We start from the raw sequence: 24169 nt of genomic DNA on the forward strand, positions 1-24169 counted from the left end.
TGTGTTTTCTTTTAAGGACAATATTGTGAGCAATTGCAGCTCTTTTGAAGACCACATATTTAAAACCTAAAATAATATTTCTCAGATTTTTCACTTCTTAACAGTCATGAAAGAACTCAAAAGTGCAAAGTCCAAATGTAGCAATAAACATGACTCCTGCTATTTCACCTTGAATACCTACCTGCCATTAAATCAGCAAAAAGTCATATTGTTGAAATAACACAAAATATTACCCAAAACTTTGATTTCTCTAATGCCTTCATTTTTTATTTTTTTCTTTTTCCCTTTACTATTCTTAGCTCATACTTACAAAGTATTTTTATAGTGTAATTAATATAGGTAGTGATTTACAAACTAATTGTGTTGCTATGGTGACCCCAGTAAAATGAGATATACTGCAAATGTTAGCAATACACCAAAATTATGTGTTTCTGTTTCATTGCCATCTATTTGGAAACAAAAGGACAATGACAGGGAAAAAAATAAAAAAAAATAAAAAAATCCATGTCTTTGCATAAATTCTTGCTAAGATTGGTCAAACCGACCAGACAAGAAGCATCTGAATGAATTCCACTGGAACAGAGCACATGATGACAGAAGTTGCAGTTAAATTTCTGTTTTCATGCACACAATTGCAGGCTTTGGAATTTTAACCTGTTGTCTATTCTGCAAACCCTTTAAAGTACTAACTTTCTTCCCTGTAAATTTTGGTGAGAACCATCCTGGAAAGCAAAAGGTCACATGAGATTCTGGGTCTCATCCTCAAAGGGTGTTCCAACCTAAATCCCCTAAGTGAGAAGTGCTCTTTGGAACTGACCTAGTGACAAAGGAGAGTGAGAATGGGCAACAATGTCGTATTCAGGCTGATGAGTGGAAAGAGGATGTCCTGGAGCCTTGCTATGCGTGGGATTATTTTTATTAATATAATTTTTATTATGTTAAATATTTACACTAGCATCTGAGTGCTCTAATTAAGCATTATATTGCCTTTATGAAGCACACTGTGCATGGCAATGCGGGAAAAAAAGTGGTCCTATGATGAATATTTCAAGGGCTGTATATGCCTTCATCTGCCGGTTGCCCGAAAATATTGAAAGAAGACTGAACGAGCCCAGGAGTCCACTTTATCTGAGTAATGCAGCCTTGCTGTGACAGTGCAGCTGACTTGACCACCAGGACTGACTATCAGTCAAGGGCAGCACCTTGTCTGTGTCTCCCCAAGATAATATCCTGGAGGCTTGCTGTAATTGACTAATGGTCTCTGAACTGGACTAGGAAGAGAGATGTGCAACGCTATGGTGCTTTTCCTGAATAATGTTGAATTCTAAGTATTCCTAGTCATGCCACTTCAGCGAAATGCTACAAAAGGCTCAGGATTTGTCTTGCCATTTTTTTATAGATGACTCCTTGCCCAGTCCAAGGAAATAACACTTTAAGTTCATGTCAGAAGACTAGGGGAAAAAAATGAGCCCAAATGTGTAGCCACAACTGGGTACCAAGCATTACGTCTGCAGATTGGGCCTGTGCACACATGGTTATTTCTCACTACCACTGGGTGCAAAATCTGCACATCCTTTCCAGGATATTTATGTTGTATCAGTCCGCTGGGTGGGTTTCTCAGGACAGAAGGATCTTAAAAGAATAACTTTGTGATTTAAAATAGATTTTGTTGTTTTCTTGTGGGAGAAATGTTTTCTCCTAGTTTCACCTCAGAACATTCGACAGAATGAATGCATTTACTGTAGTGTTCCTTTGAATAGCTACATATTTTAGAGCTATTGTAGTCAACAGAATATACTACTTGTGCTGCTTCAAGTAGCACTGTAAAACCTGCAGTTCATTGCACATTGTGGCACATTTCCAATTAAAAAATAAATACAACACAGAGTTTACACGTACTAATATTCTCCTGCTGTAGCTGGCCACTCCAGTGATGTCATATTTTTGAAGATAACTGCATCTCACATGAGAAACTCAAATATCTCTGCTAGTTTCCACGTGTGAATAGCTCACTTTCCACTTAAACAAACAAATTCTTCCACGTCTCCAAATATTTTTCTCATACAGACTAGCAAAGCATCAGGTGGTCTTTTGCTAAAGTGAAGAATTCTGTCAGAGAGCACCAGAGGGAACTGAATTTTTTTTATAAAAACAACTGCTTGCTTAATCATCCGGCCATATATATCAGGAGATGAAACAGACAAAACACTCCAGAAACTAAGATTCCAAGAGTAGAAACAAGTGAAATAGCCACTGACTGAAAAAAATACATTCATTAGTTTACTGTGCAACTGCTAGACTTTTGAAAGTTGTTGGATGAATTATATTCTAGTACTCTCCTATAACAAAGTCATTGTATGATTCAAAAAGTCAATGACACAGGACATTTTTAAAATGTATTCTGTATCTAGGGTAGAAATCTTTAGGATCAAAGGGAAAAAAATCTAGGTTTTCATCCCCGCTGGAACCTGAATGTTCTCTTTCTAAAGGAAAAAAACAGAAAAAAAACCACCATAGCATATATCAAAGGAAAAGTGAAATTCATTTTTTAAACCCAATTGTCACCTCCAATTGTAATTATATATGCCCACCACAGACACTTTCAGTGAACAAGAAGGGGAATTATAAAAGTCACACAGCCCAGTGAGTTGCTGAGGAAGGCATATTAACATCAAGTCCCAAAAACAACTGCAGGAAAAGTAAGACTTCTGTCCTGTCATTTTAGAATTCATAGCAGTATAAATTTCAGTGACATCAGATCTTTTCTTCTTCTTCTGCCACTCTTAGGAGGTTTTCTGGCTAGAAACTGTCCTCTCAGGGAAAACTGATCTGTTGGCCTCAGCAGTTTCCCCAAATGCACAGCATGAGAAGTTGTGTGTTTAAGAACTTGTTGGGGAGTGTCTTTTGGAGACAGTCTAACCCTTTTGCTTCCTCATCTTTTTAACTGCCTAGGACAGCAGCTCTTTCTGAGGAAGTGTTTCAGAAGGAACATGGCTCTGTGTTAAACGGTGAATCCCCTACTTAAATTACCCACTTAAATTACCTATAAACATTAATTTTACATTTTATTGTACAAGGTAACATTCACATATTTGAAGGATATAAATAACACATTGGAAGTAAGCACTGATAATTCCCCCTTCTCCAGTATCATGAAACTCAGCTTCCCCTGAGATTATGGGAAGAAAACCTTTAGATATTTTTTTGTTAATCTAGGCTTTACAGACAGGTTTTTGCCTAACAGTTAATTTGCTTCTTGTTGGTTATAACTTCATGAGAGTGACATTCACTTTTGGTCAAATTGATAATTTTTCTCCAATTTCATGCAATGAAAAGTGGCAGAGAAAGTTCAAACCACACTTAATTCCTTATACTGACAAAGAGTAGACGTAAACAGAAACAAGATAGAAGTCAGCTGGGACTTCTATAATTTTTATGAGAAAAGTCCTACTGTATGATTTATTATGGAAACTAAACACAGCTCATACCAACTCTAGCCCCAGACATTTCCACTGAAATTAATGAATAAAGATTGTTTGTCATAAACAACACTAACATATGTTTTACTAGCCTGCCTGTGTGAAAAAATCAACATGAAAATAAATTTTAAACCAAGGCATATTGTCTTCAATGGCTTTTTCTTTTAATTACATTCTTCTAGTGGATCTTCACTCCTCCCTAAGTAGCATTTATGTGACATGTTCTGTCTTCACAAAATGACCTCGAACTGGTTTGTCATGAATGTCACAAAGAAGTGAGTCTGTGGGTAAGTGGAAATTTGGAACCTAGAATTCGAGTAGAGTTACATTCATGTCTATAAAACTCTTTTGTCTCTGACTTTTCCTTACCCCAGAAACTTCAGATTCTGCAATCCCTAAACAGTGATTATATTAAGTATAAATTAATAATTTTTAATTCTATTATCAAAACTTTAGATTTTAAGTTTAAAATTATAGTTTACATGTAATTTAAATTATTTACATCTTTTCCACCTCTGTACAATATCTCCTAGTCTGAAGCAGTGATTTTGTTTTCACTGGATTTACTCATAATTTTAATATTGATTCTAAAAGAGGCAGGTGTAGGTCCACAATCTGGGCTGAATTTAGCAATCGATTGAGTCCTTCACTAACTGACTGGCTCAGCCTAATACACAGAATAAATGATCTTCTGCATCACATTAATAAAAAAGAAATTGTGATTCATTGAATCACAATTTAGAAAGGCAGTGTTCATAACTCCTTATGTCTACTTTATACAATACCCAATATTGCTACGTAAGTGGCTGAAGAGGGAAAAGAACAGCAAAGTGGGCACTGATTAGAGATTGTCTATTTCTACCATTGATGTAATATTTAGAAGGAATGAGGTCTCAGGAGAGTTTTGACTTGCAGCAGAAGCAGGTCAAAACATGATGGTCAGTCACAGCTCTCAGGATTGTTAAGCAGGAGTCAGCTGCTTACCCAACAAGTAGACAATAATTAAATTTCATTTGACCAGATCAAGTTTTTGACTGCCAAAGAGCAGGATTTTTCCTAGCTTGATTTTAAAGAGTCATTTAAAGTTCTAGAGATAAAAAAAAAAAAAAGATTTAAAAAAAAAAAAAGAAAAAGTAAAATATAAATTAAACCTTTCATATATAAGTACTTGATAAATTGTAAATTGTTGGTCTATATTTATACTGATGTATCACTGATATTCAATATCCTAGAATACAATTTTATATGTATTATTATATGTATTCTTGCTAAAAATTATTTAGTGTGGAGGATGCACATAAAGTTACAGAGATCCAAACTAATAAATTTGATTTTAAAAATCCTAGACCAATATGTGATTTGTTAAAAAAAAATTATAAAAATATTTTTTAGATTTTCAGTATGGAATTCTTAGTAACAGTTAATAACCAACTGTCTAAACCCTAAACCTAAATGTTGATAATGAAATCAACATTTAGGAATAAAATATTTTTAGGAAGTATTTTCTGCATTCTCTTTTAATACTAATATTCACATAGACTTGAGAAATGAGCTACAGGAAAAGAAAAGAAAGGGGAAAAAAAAAAAACAAAACCAAAAAGCAAGAGGAGTACAATACAATCTTTTGTTAACCCACATACTGCAACCAGCAGATTTGATAACATTGTCTCTTGAGCTTCAACTATCAGATAACATCTGGCAAATGATGTATGTAAGTCCTGTTACACAACATCTTCTGGCTTCTCAGTGTCATCTAGGGGACTGATATGTGACTAGAATAACACATTTCACACTGCCTGCTTCTGTCATGCTGGTACAAAATTTTAAAAACGGTTGTGTCACAAAAATCAGTTTATTTAATTTTGAATTCTCAAAAAAATATTTTGCAATTCTCTTTTTATCATCTTATTCATGACTCAAGCAAACTTTCTTAACAGAAATTGCTGGATATTACATAGACTTTTGACATCCAAGGATTCAAATAAACTTTTTGCATCTCCAGTTTGTAATGACCTCTGGAGCAGTATTTTTGAAGTGTTGATCAAAAGTATTTGCTTATTTTCACATTTTTTATGGTTAATTTATTCCTTTCAATGACATTCTCAATTGTTTGGTAAATCTCATCACCTTATATATTAAAACCTAAAAATTAATTAGAAGTACATCTTACAATGTGCATTCCAAAACACTTTTTTTTTCGCATTGAAGTAAAAAGCTCCTCTACAACCTATTTGAGGGAACCACAATGTCAGGCATTCATCTCCCCAGTGAATTGCAGGCTATGCTGTGGTCGTGTATGTAATGTGCATTTGAAATAAGAGTATTTTTCAGAGAAAGAATAATAATATAATTATTATATAATTAAATAATTTTCTCTTTCAAAAACCTATCCATAAGTACTGCTCCATTTCTATTTTAAAAAAGACCCTTGGACAATGGATGTACAAACAAAAGTTGTAGTGGGAATGTGGTAAAAATGCACTGGTAAATTATTTTATGCTTCAAATCTTAAATCCAAGGAGTGGAACCAGTACTCACTGCAAATGATTCCAGAACTTGTATCACTTCATTTTACAACTTGTAAACCCAACTGACCAACTGAGCTGAACCAAAAAAGCTTATCTGAATTAATTATTTCCTTTATATAATTATATAAGCAGAAGACAACTGAAGAAAACAATTTCATTGCAGACAATTCCACAGTAGTTTTTTCAGGGGCAAGGGTATTTAGAGGCAGAATAGCACAGGAGGACAGAAAAATCATTAATCATGGTTTTCTAACTCCAACAAAAGCTCAGCTTAATGTAACAGAATATTAAAAAAAAAAAAAAAAAAAAAAGGAAAAACAGGGAGAGAGTAAATTGAACCTATATTTAAGGGTATATTAGTTTGATATTGATCAAATGGACAAATGCTGAATTGATATAGATCTACCACATAATTTGTGTGATGGTAGAAATCTAGTTTTAATTCATTAAAAGAGTTGAAGAAACAGTAGTTTTGCTCTCAAGAACTAGCAGATATTTAATTTTTACTTAGTTCCATAGATAAAAAGTAGAGGACAGTTTTTAAACATACTTACTTTTAAGTAAGTACCCAAGCCTAGAGATTGCCTGGATTTAGGCACATGCTTAGATGTAGGCTTTCTGAAATTCTTTGCTAAATTGAGACTAGATTTAGTGGCTTGTCAGTGCAGCGTTTGAGTATAGTAAGCTTAAGCAACTGTTCTTTGGAATTATCCTTGGACATATCAGAAAGTAATTTCAGAGATTTTTGATGGATTACAGTGTTAAATTATAGTAGCTGTTATTCTTACTAGGCCTGAGGGCCATTATGAAATGAAAAGGTTTTGCAGAGAAAAAAATAAGGACACCTAGCATTTGCATTTGTCACAATGAAAAAAAAAAAAAAAAAAAAAAAAAAAAAAAAATTGCAAATTGAAAATATTTACACATTGAATATAAATGGAACAAAAAAATGACTTGTTGATTTTCCCAAACAAAAGATTAGGAATATCTCTATATAAGGTGAGTTATTAGCATAAGGAAAAAACCCCCTCCTTTAATCTACTCAGCATTCACAAATATTAAACAACATCCACAATGGGCAGGTGACTCTTGTATGAACCCAATTATACTGAAAATTGAATCCTCCTAAAATAGGACTTAAAAAAAATTAACTTCTCACTACCTCAATTTGTCATGATCATTTTTAGGACAACACGCCTAGTTGTATAGATGCCATCAGCCAGTGTTTTGAGAGGAGATTTGTGTGTATCTCCTCAATGTATGTATGTATAAGATAAAAGTACATATGGTAAAAAGGAAGTTGTCAGAAGCTTGAGGTAGGCTATAATTATACAGAGAGAGAGAGAAAGTAAAAAAAAAAGGAAAAAAACAAATAAGACTAAGTCAGAGTGTTCATAAGCTTGATTCACAGCCTTGATTTTCCAGGAGTTTTGCATATAGCAGTAGTTATATTGGCCAGATTTACCCATAGAGATGACTCCTACCTCTCACAGAAATCATTGTATAATCTGTTTCTTACATGAAAAAGACTTTACATGTTAGTATTTTCCTACCCCATGACATCTGTATGGTATTTAAGACTGCAGGCTCCTTAATATCTTAGCACATAATAGGAGAAAAAGAGCAGACAGATGAAAGGCACAGATGCACTAATTGGCAAGCTAACTCTATTTAAAAAATATTTAAAACAAAATTTGTGTCAAAGTTGAATGAAGCATGATCTTATTTTTAGACCCGGCCATCAAAGAAGCTCAAGTGTGATATCTGAAATGAAGGTATTACATAGTCTGCATTACTCAGCATGACAGTAAACAAATCAAGATAGGTCTCAGCCATCAATATGGCAAAAGATATATTAAGATGACAACAAACACCTACTAGAACTGCAAATATGCAAAGACTATTCAATAACATTCATCTCAGTACTGGTAAGCAAAAGAGATTCTCTGGATGGTCCTCTTTACAAAAATAGGAGTGCTGTCCTTAGAAAATGGATCAATGCTAGACAATAGATGAGTGTACATCACAAATGGTGAGAGGATTTACTTCTTATCTGACACATTTCATCATTTACTAAACATTGAATACTGCAGTTCTAGAAACAAAAATGTGACTCAGTTTCGCAAAGACTTAAGTTTACAAAGTTACTAATTATTGAGCAAGAACCCTGTATATTAGCAATAGGGAAGTGAGTGACTTCTAACAGTTTGTGTATATTTCTTTAGGGAGAATTAGCTAGAAGTACTATACAAAAAGTAAAATCTGTTAAGGAAAGGTAAATATCTCAATAAAGATCATTATTTATTGCTATTGGAATTAAATGCTTCATTAAATAAATTTGACAATAACAAGAACTATCTACAATCACAGTTACTTGAACCTATGCAAAAAGATGACTGAAATTATATAAACATGGGTTTTACGTAACATATACTGACAGCTAAAGAATCAAACTTGTTGCAACTGAATAGCTACACTAAAAAATAGCTTTTCTGCCTAGCAGATGGGGTACACGCTAAGACTGACCAGACAAAAACACTGGGGTGATTGCTAAGATTTATTGGCTATACCAGTAACACCTCACAAACCTGCAGATACAATGCATAAAGATGAAAATTGAAGAGCTTCAGAAAAGTATTTGTGAAGAAAGGTAACTGCTTCAATGTCAGAATCTCTCCAGATATCCATGTTTCCAAGGTCCCCAAGAGAAATTACTACAGACAACAACAATTTTGTCAGGATGAGACCACAACACAACCGCCCACCTAGGAGTGCATCTCAATGTGAGCTATTAGAAAATCTGCCAGATGAGAAAATCAGGTGACCTGGAAAACCTTTGAAGAGTAATCAAAAACTCCGTATTCATTACATATGACACAAGAAGTTTCCATTTGTCCCCTGAAGAAGTAAGTGCTATAATGTTTGAATGAGAACTTCCAAGTAACACAACAACAGGTTTTGGAGGTGCTGTTCTGAATGTGGGTAGTGAAAATTCTCATTGTAAATAAGTTGTTTTTAAACACTTATGGAAGATGACTACCTAGGCTTTCTGTTCAGCACCAGTTCCAAATTATCCTCCCTGATCTCCCATTTTCAATTGCTTCACAAATGTTACAGAGAAATCAAGAATTTATAGGGAAAACAAATGTCCAGGGCCTTTATTTTATACATGTTTAAAGCAAAAGGAAATCACTTTACATCAGACCTAAGGTTAAGCTAACTCAGCATAGTATTCACATAAAGCCAAAAGTTTATCCTTCGGGAAAGAGGATCAGAAAAAGACCATATTTAAGGAAAATCCTCAGCTGCTCCTAAGGTTTAGACATAATTGTTTTGTAACAAGTAGTAATATAAACTATTTATAGAATGACAACAGTATTGTAAATTACAGTATTGTAAATGCAGTCTAATCTAAAAATATTAGCTTTCTAGAACTATTTTTTAATGCACATCTAAGATTCCTAAAGATCCCTCACAGGTACTCCAAAAACACACACTTTTTGTCAGAGAAATTAGACTCCTCTAAAAAGAATATTTATCATTGCAACATCATAATCACCATTATAGGCAAGGTCACCTACAAATGAAGAAAGGTCTTTCCTGTGGAGGTGGAATAGAATTATTTGCACCTGCACCACTGTAGAATAGCCCAGTAAACCTTCTCTAGAAGTCTGTGTGGAACAAATGCAGAGAAGAGATTTTTGTAGAGAACAGGGTGTACCCATGGCAGAGGAAGCAGTAAGTGTCCCTAGTTAAATTGCCGTATTTCTTTACTCCAGTGCTAGAAATGCTTAAAACTTTATCTTATATTTCTCTTGCTCTTGTTTTTTGCATCAAAGTTCAACAGAGTAGAGACTTAAGTACTCAACTTCCTTTTGTTGGTAATATGATACTCCTGGCACATGGAGATTTCTAAACTAGGAAGCTCTGTATTTGCCTTGTGGGTGTTGTTGAAAGAAACAAGTAACTCTGTGATGGCAACACATAATATGCGATCTGAGAACCCCACGAGACCTTTTAGATACTCATTTGTTCCACATAAGGTATTATTTTTCTCTTGAAATTTAACATTATTTTTCACTTGAAATTTTTCACTTGATCATGACTTTCAATGTAATGCATCATCCTACTTGGGAGAAATTCCTTCCCTTTCCCAAGACCAGAAGCCCTAATGCCATGTAAACAGCAATGAAGTGCCTGACTTTTATGAAGTGCACTTGTTTGAACACAATAAACATTCATAACTCCAGGAATTTGCTTATTTGAAGTGCTGGGGACTTATATCTCAATAAATGAAATAGATTTACACTTTCTGGAGATTCTTGACATCACTTGGTTCTGTCTCAAAAGTTTAAATGAAGTTACAATGAATAATTTCTCGTACTTCAAGATCAGCTCTGATCCCAAAGAAAAAACATTGTCTTGTTCAAAGTTGAGTGGCTCTGGCATTGTTTGTTAGTTCTCAAAAACTTAACTGGATTTCAAGTTGCTAAAAAGTGATTGTCATTGCTGATACTAAATTAAAAGTAATCACACCAGGTTCAGAAGAGTAAACAAAAAAGTACAAATAATTGAGTCAACTCACATGAATATTCAGCTATCCCAGCTGCCTGGGAAATATTCCTTCCTTAAATACGTTCAAGGCAGAACATGGACATTAGATGGGAAAATTATTTGATAATATTTTATCTAAGATTTCAGAATTGTAACTTAATTTAATAAATTATCTTTACATTTTTCATGAGTTCTAAAATATGCAAATTCCCCAACAGGGAAGAATTTGGGTTGGTTTTTGGTTTTTTCCCTCAAGATAGATGACAAAATTATTCTATTACTCTGACATTCACTGAAATGGGAATGTAAGAGTACTGTTACTCTGGTTAGAAAGTGTTTCATATTTCACTTTTTGGGACACAAGAGTATAAATCTTTTTCTCTTTTTCCAACATCAGGCAACTGAATAGAAAACGTTACTGACTGACGTTTATGTTAATGAGGCTAAATAAAAACACAGATGGCTTCTGCTAAGTGAAGGAACGGAAAGTAATGATGTGCTATCTTAAGCCACTGTCCTGCAAAATCAGGGACCAGGATAAACAGAAATCTGATTATTCTCGCTGAGCAAGAAAGCTCAGATAAACACAGCCCCTCTCTGCCTGAATCCTTGTCTGTACTAAGAAAAAATAAATAATAATAATAATTTAAAAATTACTCTTTAAAGAGAAGAGTTGTGAATAATTTGATGTAGGACTTGAATCTTCCTACACAAAACAGTGATTCAACACCACTTTGGAAGGCGGTCTTGAGACAAAACTTTTTAGGAAAAATTAATGCAATAGATTGAGTCAAAGCACCCAGAGTGGTGAAATGAAATTTCAGGTGCAGACCTTTCAATGGCCCAAAGAATGACAAAACAAGAGCAAGGATGAATTATCCTTTGACTTATGTTATGGGTTTTTTCCTAGCCAATCAAAATTGTATTAGAAATGAACCAGAGGGACCTGAAAATATTGTAGCCTGATATGTATTTCTCTCATACATCAGATTTCCTTAGAAAGAAATAACCTAGCAAAAATGTTTGTATGCATTCATGAAAGTTCAATAGGCTCAGAAAGTTCCATTTTGAAGTGAACACAGTTAATCAGAATTTTTAAATAAAAGATAAAATTAAAATAGTATATAAAAGTAAAATTTTCATTTATTTATAAACTTTCACGTATGTAAAATGGTTGAAAATTAACATCAAAATACATCTGGTTATTACTGATATTATCTGTATTTATGCAAAAGATGAATACTTTTTCCCTTAGCTCAGAATTTTGATATTGAAAATAATCTATTGTACCATAAATACAACTTCATTCATCCATGTGTTGCTTAACACTATAATTTAGAAATGACAAAAATGAAAGCCTAAGCTATCCTCTTAATAAAGAACTTTCTTTGCAAAACTTTCAGTATTTTTACCAGTTTCTGGGTGTGTTCATGTTGGTTATGTATGTAGCTCTGATTTTGATGTTAAAGTTTTTTATTCTGCAAGATCTCACCTTTTAGGGTACTGGAAAGACCTCTAAAAGGTCTTTCAAACAAACAAACAAAATATATTATTTAAAAGGAAAAGAATGTATGGCAAAAGAGTTACATTTATTTCTGAAGCTGCAGTCCCTACTGCATTTTTCCCTTGGAGGATGGATTTCCAACAATTTCAATACTAAGGAGTCAAAGAAATTATTGAACAGAAAAGTTGTAGTAATTGCAATTTATTAGTCCATCCCTTAGGATTTTTCTATAGAATTTCTTTTTATAGGACTTCGTCCAAACTAGATTTAAAATGCCTTAGGTGCAGGACTCTTTCCATATGCACAGACTAATAGATCTTCATTGCAGCATTTTTCATGATACCCTAATTGATCTTTTTTTTCCACTTCATCCAGTTAGCTGCTTTTATACACCCTGAAGACATAGTAAATAATTTTTTTCCCTGTTTCTCCAGGTACCATTCCAATAAAAATAAAGGGTTGCAGTTTCAATTTAGTCAAATTTACTTTTTATTTTTTAAATCTTGGCACAGACCCACACATTTAACATCACATCTCTTTATCCTCCGTTAAGATCTCAAATGCAAAAGAGGCAGATGAGAGACGTCAGGGGTAGGTGGGGATTCTCAAAGATTGCTGATACACGAGAAATAGCTGTGTTGCACTTGTGATGTGGTTGCCCTTGTCTTTGGATGAGGAAAGCCTCCTCTGTAGGCTGCAGTTAGGAAGAGTGTCCTGCTTTCAACAAGTGAGATGAGTGGCAAGAAAAACTGCATCTCCCCTGAGTATTCAGCTGCTTGAGACAGCAATTGTTTCCAAATGAGTCTTTGCTTTGGATCATTTTCTTCAAGTTCTTTAAAGAGAGGTTAGCTGAAGTTTTTCTTCTGCTCTCTCCATTGTTCATAATTTAATTTTTTAAGTTGTCACTACCTAAGCTAGTTCTAGGTGGTTTAGGTGATAATTTCTGTATTGGAGTCCTCTCTATGCTACTCTGTTCTATTTTGGAGTGGAGTCCTCTCTTATACAATCTTGAAAGCCATCATTCTGTTTTATGGGTTGGCAGGAGCCCCTCCCAGTGCACACATATGAACAACAGATCTCAAGATGCCATGCCTTATCCATGTCTGCATAATACAAGACGCAGACATGGATATTACTGTCCAAGTAATAATGTGGAATGTGAATGAACTTACTGGTGATCAAAGAGGCAGCAGCGCTGTTTTACACTTGTCAGATCAATCATATTCTCATTTCGGCCAATATTCCTAGAAACTCCCTACTACTTGCTGAGCTTTCTATTGAAAATGTGTGGAGGGGAAAAAAAAGAAAGAAACAAGGAAGAAAAAAAAATATATTTAATCTGAAGTCTGGAATAATTTATGCTGCTGTACCAATTTACCAGAATTGATCATTGTGTAGAAATTCTCCTTACATCAGTAGAAAAGGAATGAGGATAAAACATGATCCATGAAATTCTCTTTTACTTAAGAGTTTTTTAGACAGAAGAAGTTGCAGATTGTGCTATGAATATCTTTTTGACCATAATGCACAACCTTTTGAAAAAAAAAAAGGTAAAGGAATCTAAAGCAAAGACTCACGGTGCAGGATGAGGAAATCACAAAAGCCCACAGACCCATGGTAGATGAGAGATAAAAATATGACTTGCTTTTCAGAAGGGAACTGCATGGTTATAATAACATTTTGTCCATTGTCTTAGAATTCACAACAGATAGATATACCTGGCTATCAGATGATTTGCTACAGAAATTCTCTCCTCTGTTGCTGTTTGAACCTTGTATATTTGTTTACCCACGCAAAACAGTATCCTTGACTTGAAAGAAAATTTAACTATGCTAGTTAATTTTATAAGTATTTTCCTTGAATTAATGAAAGAAAACCAGAAACAAGAACAACATAGAGCATGTAGACCAACTTGTAGGATGCTACTGGGATAATTAAGGAATAAATTTGGGTCTGCTAATTTTAGGCAGTATTCTAGAGAATATTGTTCAGCCTAATACAACAATTTAGCTGAAAAAATAGTGACATAATTGACAAAATTACATAATAATTACAGCGCTTTAGAGTGAGCTATATTAAAGCATGACTCATCACTCAATACCTAAGAAGTCACAGAACTACGTCACATCCAGCAGTGCAGTTGCAGTGCAGTATAGTAGAGCTGCAGCCAAAGAAGAAATTTAAAGTCAGCAATCTTTTGTTAACAAGTGTGGGAGCAGGTGAATTAATGGCATGTCTATGAATTTTGCTTTACTTTAATGGAATAAACAGTGACAAGGAATACTTGTACAAATGCAGTTAAGATTTACAGCCTTTTTAGAAAAATATTTAATACATGTTACTATTTGAAACCTCACACGTCCTCTGGTAATACTTGTAATGGTTTGCTTTATTGAGGAAAGAGAACTATTCCACTCCTCAGCTGGGGAATGATTGGTGAAGTGGAATAGAAATGATGGAATTTTCTGAGATAATTACATTTTTTATTAGAATACTTTATCAATGATCTTTCTGAAAGAAAATCTGTACAGTGAAACAGTCAAGCATAAAACACTAAACTTCCCATGAAACATTTTGAATTACCTTCTGTAAGAGCATTCACTTGAAAACAATACTTTAAAAAACTGCAGGATCTGAAAATCTTTCCCTTGAATAAGCCTTACTTGTTATGCAAAATATATATATGACTTTTATCAGTTTCTTGTCTATTAATACCTTCCTTGACAATAAACTAAGTACCAGCTAAAGATATTATTCAGCAGCAAGATTATACATCATTAGAAAAGTTACAATGACAAGCTTTTTCTATTAAAAATGTGATGGCTTGTACTTACCAGGTGTAAAATTATACCGCGCAGAAAATCCAATAGATTCCAGTTCAGCATCAGCAAAAAATTTAATCCACAGGAATCTGCCACTGGATTTTATCATAGGTGGATTTTGCTGTCCACAGAAACGTCCAAGGATTGGGGAAAAGCCAAAAGGTCCATCTCGTACTTCAATGTGGTCAAATTTACACTCCCAAGAAGGCTCTATGGAATATTTTTCATCAAAGTGAAGTTCAATGCATTGTCTAGGAGCAGCTAGAGACAAAAATAAAATTATTATTTTCTAACCTAAGACCTTTTAAAAACCAAAGCAAAACTGAGGAAAATCAAATATATCAATTTTGTATGCATCTTAAAATTTTGTTTAAAAACCTGTTTGGAAATTAGTACATCTGCATTTTTACAGATTTCACACTGTCAGCTTGTCTATTGTTCTATTCTAAAAAAAGTACTCTTGACAGCACTGCTTATTAAAGCTAAGAGAGACATCTATGATGAAAATAAAAATATAGCCAGGAACAGTTTTTTCAAATATAAAATGTTTCTAAGAAACTTACATATTTAGAAAAATAGTTTTTCTCTTATATTTGGGGGAGGGGTGTTAATCAGAATACTTTTTTTACACCTAGTATTAACAAAGATGATGAAGAAAAGATTGCTCAGAACTGTGCTACAGTAAGGACAGGTTATGTTTCTATATGTTTTGCAGTCAATGGCAAACTGGAGTGTAATTGCTTCTACTCAGAATTACTTCACATCGGAGATGTAAGAACAAATGCAGTGAATTCTCACTTAAGAAAGAACTAGATACGATGATAATTGAAGAGCAAATGATATACTGAAAATCTTGAAGGAACTTCATAGTGGCCACTTAATTAGACATTTTTTTAAAAATGCCTTCTTTAATGATAGTACTAAGTCTAGAGACAGTCGGAACAATTTCTAAAACAAGTATTTCCCGACATCTACTGTATAAAGCAAAAAAAAAGCAACTGATAGAAATACAGTATTTTCTTAAAAGGAGGGGGAAAAATCATGGTTTGATTGATATATTTTATCAGAGGCAGTGTCCTAGAGGTGCACTGTTTTCTACACTTAATCCTGGCCATAGCAAAAACCGTGTGCCTTCTGTGTCCAGAGCATGGTGCATTGGAGCCTTTTGCTGACAGAGCCTTCTGCTAAGACAAGGATTTGTCATGTCATTGCCCTCTATGCCTCTCATGGGATCATGTCCTACACTTGACACAAATCAAGAGAGGTTTGTATTACCATGAGCTTTGCCAGAGCTACCATTCTTTCCACATGAAAATATGCAAGAACAAACTCCATGCTGAGTTGTTAGCATGGAAACTGCTTAGCATGGATGTTGCTGCCACTCCAGGAGTCAGTATCTCAAAATTTCTTTCCTCAAGAGTAAAAAGAAAACAGTCATTGTGATCACAAAAAAATCTCTTATTTGGATTTGGAAATATTTTAAGATGAAGCTCCTGGTAAAAACTCATAACTCACATAAGGAGAGAGACTCTTTAAAATTAAATCAATAAAAAGAAGTTAAGTAAATTTTGAAATCTTTACACAAGAGCATACAGTCAAATCTCTCTTGCAACTATTTCATGTAAAGAAATATAGCCTCATTTTATAAGAAGCATTTAAGAAGTTAATAAAAACACCTTCTTTGAAAAGAAAGATTATTTTAACAGATTTACTTACAATATTAATGTATTTGGATGATAAATATTTTTTGAAACATATAATTTGACATAAGAAAGAAACCTTCTCTATTGCTCTCATTTTGAAGAAATTCACATTCAGGGAAATACTTATTATTGACTTGTTATTGTTTATACAAATTTACAGGAAATTTGGGATGTTTATGCCCATAAAAACTCAATAGCAAAAGCAAAGGTCTATGTTTTACATATAACTGCACCAAATTCACAGTATATGGAAAACAAACAACTTTGAAAGCACAAAAATATTACAAAAGTAAAGTCAGATAATAAAGTTTGTAAAAGAGATCGTAATGATGTTATCCTTGTTGAGGTTTGAAGAACAAAATAAATATATTATAGTAAAAGGTTAAATACCTGGAAGACACCATTGATTAATTTTATTCAGATGTTTCTATCCTTGACTTTACACTTTTATAAAAACTATTGATTTAAACTCAACTAAGAAATGCTAGGACAGAAGAGAGCAATCAACAATTTCAATTTGGGATCATATTCTGCATGCTCTTATTCTGTTTCAGGAGATTTGTTGAGAACTGCTCATCATTCACATACGGACTGCAGTGTCAGGTATCAGAAAATCTATTCTGACAACACTTCAGGTAATCTTAAGAATGCTTGTCATGACTTGAAAATCTTACACCTTTATGACTCCAATGTTATGCTATTAACCTGCCTTTATTGTTATGTTTTAATGGCACAAACTAGATATGAAGATTGTTAGTGACATACAGCAGCATAGCACAGTATATGGCTGCTGTACATCCCACAGCCACAAAGTGATTGCTTCAAAAATGGCTTATGTCATTATCATAAGATATTTATCCTTTAAAAACTTTCTTTTTTGCTGCCTTATTACATGTCAAGAAGAGGGTTACAAGTGCTGGCCCATAGTTAAATCCTTAGCAGGTCTTCTCTGTACCCAAGACTCAACATTAAAAATGGCCACAAGGCCCCCCTCAGAGTTCAGTCATTTGACATGACTTTTTGGTGTCAAAAAGGAGCCCTAGAGCCAGCTATAACCTTGGTATAGAAGTTTCTGAAGCAAAAGGAAAGATTGTGGATAACTAAGAATCAGGCCTACAGAGTTACACATGAGAGGTATTGACTGAATGCAGCAATTGACTGAGCTATTGAGTGAATGCAGGACCTGAGAAAAAGCAAAATTTCCACAACCATAATCTCCACGTAGCTTTCTGAATCTGACATTGCCAACCAGTTTTATGACCAGAATATTGCTAGAGTTTACCTTATTCTGCTTTTATTTATTTTTCAACAAGTCAAGATGAAGCTCTTCCTAGTGAAGCTCAAATCTTGCTAGAGGATCAGAACAAATCACATTGGCACAAGGAGAGCTCAAGAGATTCCACTTTTCCCTAAAGTCCCATGAGTAGAGGCTACTTCACTTTAAGAATGGAGCATCGAATATTCATTAGCAGCACTTGTCCACTGGGGACAAACATGGCTGGGGATTGAGTTTGAGGGCTGGACCGCTGCCCATTCATACTCCTTAAATGTGAACTCCTGTTCTGGTACCATTTTGGCCATGCCAGTAGGAACAATTCATATTTCTGTAACTGTGTGTAACCCCAGGGTGCAACACTCGAATCCATGATCTTTTCATCAGGTGCTTTTAAATGCACCTCTGCTTTTCATCTTGTGCTTCATGTTTAGTTGATGGTTAAAAGTTTGTAATAATCTACACAAAATTAATCTAAATTTCCTAGATGTGACCATAAGAGATGAAGACACATAATTCAAATCTCAGCTTTAAGTTCCTTTTAGCAAAAATAGTATCATTTAATACTTAAGCTCTGGCTTTAATAAGGGGTTTCTTTGCTAAATGCAAGGTAGAACAAGCAGCTATCCTTTAAATACACATCTTGCGCCACAGCTTTTGCAACAACGTGTGTACATGAGGTCACTGTAAAATTTACAGAAATAAACTGGGAACAAGTCCAGAATAGTCAGTAACAGTGTGTGTGTGTAGCTAGAGAAAATAAAACAAAATAATCCAGAATATGCAAATCTTCCAGACTGGATTGGCATCTGGCCATCTAGTCAGACAAGAAGAGATGGAGTGGTATCCTAATGCACAGGTAAAGCCCATTCACACCTTCAGAATTTATTCTGTGGCTACATTGTCAGGAAAACTTATTGTCCGCTCCAAATGAAATGCATTGAATAATATATTGTCTCATAAAAAGAAAAAATTTCAAATCACACAACTTCCATATTTAACCTCCAATTACCTTTCTTCAAAAAAAAAAGTTTAGCACCATGGAAAACTCTACTTAATACTTGCATGTCTTGTCATATTTTTCGTGTAATTATCTTAAACAAGTGCTGTCTTGAAATTTTATATCCAATGAAAAAGAGTCATTGTGTTCCAGCTTGCAGTAAAACAGTTGCAACAAAACTACACAATTAAGGTTTTAATTCTGATCAGCCTCTAAGTCTGTGTAGTGACAGCTGAAGTGAAAAAAATCTGTTTCAATTTGCCATACTGCATGGAAATGAGAAACAACTCAACACCTACTGCCATCTCTGTAAGCAGTTACCCTACTAATAGTTTCAATAATCCTCATTCCTTCTGGTTATTCTGCTACTATTGATAAGAAAATCGGATTCATCTTCATTTGAAAAGAGGGTCCCTTCATTATTTTGATGAAAAATTTTTGAACACAAAAATCACTCTGAAATACAAAAGCACTTTGAGCAGAAGTATTTCATTCGGTCATAACATGACAATTTTCTAACACCTGTGACATATCATGGAAGAGTTTAATGGTCTTTTCTGAGAACAAAACCTTCAAGAGCGATAATACATTATGTTCACAAATATGTAAAGTGGAAGATATATTTTATATCTTTGTAAAGCAATTCTAGTCCATGACTATATTCATAAATAAGGACTTAATTATTAAAAGTAGAAGAGTGGCTAAAATTTTACAGGTATTTCACTTACAAGGTTGCTAAACCAATTCTCAAGTTATAGTGTGTATGGCCATCCCATCCCCCAAATATGTTAATAAAAATAAAAGCCTTTGCTCCTGTGCAAATTTCCTTTTGTAGCACACATGCCAAATGTTCTGCAGTCTGGCAAAGGCTACTGCTGTCACTGCTGTGATTGTTCTGGGCAGCTGTGAATTTTGTCAGGTTAGAACTATGAATATGCAAAATAAGGGTGAAATTTGGCCAATTTTTCTCAATTCATTTTCTATGTTTTCTATATGCCAAATAGGATTGAAATAAAAAAAAAAAATAAAAAATAAAAAATAAAAAAAAAAAGAAGAACAAATTCTCATTGCATTTTGAAAAGCAGATGGGATTCATCAGAAGCTCCTTGGGGAGTTGTATCCAACTCCTCCAAGCCTCCCTTGTGACACTCCTCTTTAGCATAACAATTTTTGTACAGAGTCCATGATTTCTAGATGACCTAAAGGATTTCTTTTAGAAAGGCATTCAACCTGGACTTTAAAATTCCTAGTTGTCCCAAGAAAATTTCCTAGTTGTCCCAAGAGTTTTTTATCATTACTACTGAAATGGAATTAAAAAAAAAAAAAAAAAAAAAAAAAAAAAAATTAAGGAAAAAATATCTAACTTCCAACTGTTTGATTTGTTTCTGTCTTTGATTGCTAGGATAGAAGCCTCTGCAATTAGAATTCCCTGTCTCTTTCAGAAATTCAGAGTCTATGATCATGGCCACTTTTGCCAGCTCCTTTACTTCACCAAAGTAATTTTGACATGATAAAAAGCTTGCATATATATAAGTTGAGCTACAATGTGGAGGAAAAAATATTGAGATGAAACTCAGTTGTTTACAACACTCTAGAATCTGGAATCCTCAGTAAAGACCCCTAAAGTCACTAGGAATTGTGTTTGAGTTTGCCATAAGACCATATATGATAGCAAACAAATGAAGGAATGGATGCAAGCAGCCAGGGAAGAACCTAGTGATTCATATATGTATTTATACTCACATCATATAACTTTCAGTATGGTATCTACAGTCCTGGGATGCTGAACTCCCTGAGACATACAGCGGGGAGACAGTGATGGGGGAATGATTCTACAGACCATATCAGCACTCTCTCTAGTTTGGTACTTGGCATTCAACAGGATTCAGAACTTGTTCAAGCATAGTGAAATTTCAATAATAAATATAGAAATAAAATGCATATAGAGATGCTTCTGATGTGCAATAAAATATTTATTTCCTTCATTATTCAGGATTATCCACAATTTCTGTGGATTGTTTTCTGATTTCAAAGACATTGCTATCAGTATTATTTTTTTTTTTAAATCCTTTAATATCAGTGTCTTATGATAATGAGCTTCATAGAATATAAAAGATTTAGGGAAAAATTGATACTTGCTAGACTTTTTTATCATTTTCTGTCATTTTATAAGTTGTAAAAAAATATTAATAAATCATTTATTCTAATTACAAAAAAAGTTTTTGTTGACTTTCAGTAGCTCTTTTGCCTTTTTTTTTTAATCTGCCACATATTAAAATATTATTTTTCAGATATCTTCCTTTATCTCTGCTTATTTTTGTGACATTTTCCAGTCAGACATGACTATTTCTGAACTTTATAGAAGACAGAAATAGACACGGGGAGATCAGAGCTGAAAATGTTGTGCAATGCCTATGGTTCATTATGGGTTTTAAAATGACGAACTGCAATCCAAACTGTTGATTAGGCTGGATGGGAAGAAGAAAATATCCATGCCATAAAAAATTGTGTTCAACTGGATTTTACAAGATTGGATTTTCCAGTAAATTATAACAAGATGTCTGTTGAGTTTACTCTTTTCCCTATACATTGCTCTAAACCTGTCAACGTAGAATTTAATCTTTGTCAGAGAAGCTGGTTGATTACATCTTTCCTTCTTAAATTGTTCTTAGGTATTTACATTTTAAGGTATTTTAAATTACTTTATTTCAACAGTGCATTTTGCATCTTTCAGAATATTAACTATATTTTTGTAAGTACTTAATTACTGTAATAAAGATAAAAGTCTTTACAATATTGGACTTTCAAGTACCTTCCTACTGTGAGGAAGAACATCTCATGACCTGAGATATAGGACTAAATTTTACAAAAATGGTAGGTTATTTTCTACACCATTTCACTTAATGATAACACATCCTGTGTTTCAGAACTTTGAAGTTAAATCAGTCTTGCTTCTTCCCAGTCTCACAGGAGTGTTCCAAAATTTGATCAGTGTATGCAAAAAGACCTGGATCTAGCAACATACGTGTAACCAGGGAAAAAAAAAAAAAAAAAAAACACTAAATTGTTCATTTTGACTTATGCATTTATCTTCTTTAAAAAAAGAGATATTTTAAACCAATTACTAAACTATGACGGAATTTAAATATTTCTGCTTAAATTACAGACATATAGAAAGACAGACTAACATAAATTTTATTTTAAGAGTTTGTTTGGCTACATTACTTATAATCACCTGCTCTGACTTCAGTGAAATTATCTAGCACCAAAGTGGAATTCAGTAATTTTTCTGTGACTTTTGACTTCCTAAAAGTAGGTAGTGTGTGTGGAAAGCTAGAACAGCTAATTCAGTTTAATCATCTATATATCTTTGGAAAGACATCTTGGTACTACCTGCATCTTTTGTAAGATAATTATTTCTAGAATTCTTCGCTCCATCATTAATTAATTAATAATTCTCTAAATCAAGCATGGATAGAAGACCATCACTGTTTTATTCCACATGTATTCTCAACTCATTAAAGAAACTTTGATTCCAGGGACTTACTATACAGTATCTGATTCATCTTTTCTGAGCTCTGACAGGATTTAATCTCTACTACTTTCCACAGATTCATTATTACAACAATCTCTCCAACTTCCATTGTACTAAGAATAATGAAAAGGAACCATATAATTTGTTTGTATTATACCTTTAGTCTTTCCTACATCACTTCTGTGCCTGCAATTGCACACTCTTCAAAAACTAAGTTTTAGAGCTGTTTTGTGCTAATGTTTATTCTTTTCTAGTTTTATTTTGTAGGTTGGGGGTTTTTTTTATTTTCATTTTCACTTCTTATGAACTGGATGGAAAATAATTTTAACACTCACTCTATGGATGTTTTCTGTATGACTTCTTTCACTGAACTATGCCTAGCTAAGCTTGTCATCCCTGATTCAGTTATGAATGGCAATTTTAAAATGCCTGCGTGAAAGTCAAAAGCAATTTTGTTTCCCATGTCCACTTTTACTAATAATTTTAAAATATCCTTTCTTCACATTGCAGCATTTTGGGTTCTATTAATTTTTTAAATATCCTAAAATAAATGGTACTGTTTATTACTGAGTCATGCATACTTTCCACCTTAACCAATTATGAGTTATATCAAGTTAGAAATTCAGAGGTTCTGTAAATTTTTTGTCTTGAAAAGATTTATTACTATCATTTTACCTACTCTTCACATGTAATAAAACCTATTATTTTTAATACAGTTGATGGTAAAACATAAAGATTCTTCTTTCGGTCACCTTCTATAATGTAGACACACTCTCTGTCCGGAGGATACTTGTTGGGATAATTTGGAGAAGTGAAGATGCCTCCTTCTGCATATTTTGTCCAAGTTCCACACTGCACTGGTCTCTGTCCTTCGGAAGTAGTTTGCTTTTCTGTGAAATTATGACATTAAACATTATATCATGATGACACATATCATTATATCATTATATCAATTAGCTCCCAATTATTATGTCCACGTGACGCTTAGAACTCTTTAACAGGATCAATACAACAGCCCCTTTTCTGTCAGTGGCCTCAAACTTTTCTCTGTCGAGACTGACTATTGATCTAGGGGAAAAGAAGGCTGGTTTTTACATGTGCAAACATATAATTCTTACTCAAAACATTTTTTTCAAAGCAGATGAGAGGTTTGGATGTCTAGTGGAAAATAAATTTGCATTGCTTTTAAAACAACAGCCTTCTAGGGAAAGCACGTGCTTGAGAATTGGAAAGCGTGTATTTCCTACTCGTGTATCTCAAAAAGCTCAAGCATATGCTCTATCAGCAAGCTTCATGCTGTAATACAGGAATATACCAGTCACAAAATCAAGGAAATAACTCATAGAATTATGATTGTATATAGAAGCTGTTTTAAAACTGCAGCATTTTTAGTCTATGTTCACTGGACAGAGGTGGGCAGGGGAATTCCTGGAATCTGGTTCATAGATTATTTTTATCTCACTGTTTGCTGTAAAATTAATAAATATCTCTGAGGCCAGGAATCACAGCCCAGAAGTTTCTTCCTTCTAAGTGGATCATCAGAGAGCAGAGTCAGACCTTCCCATCTGCTTTCTTCCTAGCCCTGAATCTCTTGCATTTCTTTCTGCTCTCTGGCAGAGACTGGAGTCAAAGGTTTGGGCCAGCTCAAGCGGAAGATCGGGGATCCCTTCCTGAGCATCTTGCTTTGACAAGTAGGCTAAAATGAAATAGATTATTCAGAAGGAAATATATCTAGGCTGCTATTAAAAGGAAGGATAGCAGTTTCTAGACT

At 33.9% G+C, this 24169-nt stretch overlaps 1 protein-coding gene across 3 annotated transcripts in view; it reads right to left on the reverse strand.

Annotated features, from left to right (window-relative positions):
* Positions 1-24169, reverse strand: part of NETO1 (neuropilin and tolloid like 1) — a 62787-nt gene that overhangs the window by 33935 nt on the left and 4683 nt on the right. For all 3 annotated transcript variants that reach the window (XM_040065613.2, XM_040065622.2, XM_040065626.2), the window contains exons 3-4: positions 23151-23288; positions 14900-15148 (exon numbers count right to left, since the gene is read on the reverse strand). In XM_040065613.2, coding sequence (XP_039921547.1) covers positions 14900-15148; positions 23151-23288 — 387 coding nt within the window. The remainder of the gene's footprint in view (positions 1-14899; positions 15149-23150; positions 23289-24169) is intronic.

Source organism: Hirundo rustica, chromosome 1 (genome assembly GCF_015227805.2).
Source record: "Hirundo rustica isolate bHirRus1 chromosome 1, bHirRus1.pri.v3, whole genome shotgun sequence".
Classification (NCBI taxonomy): Eukaryota; Metazoa; Chordata; class Aves; order Passeriformes; family Hirundinidae; genus Hirundo; species Hirundo rustica.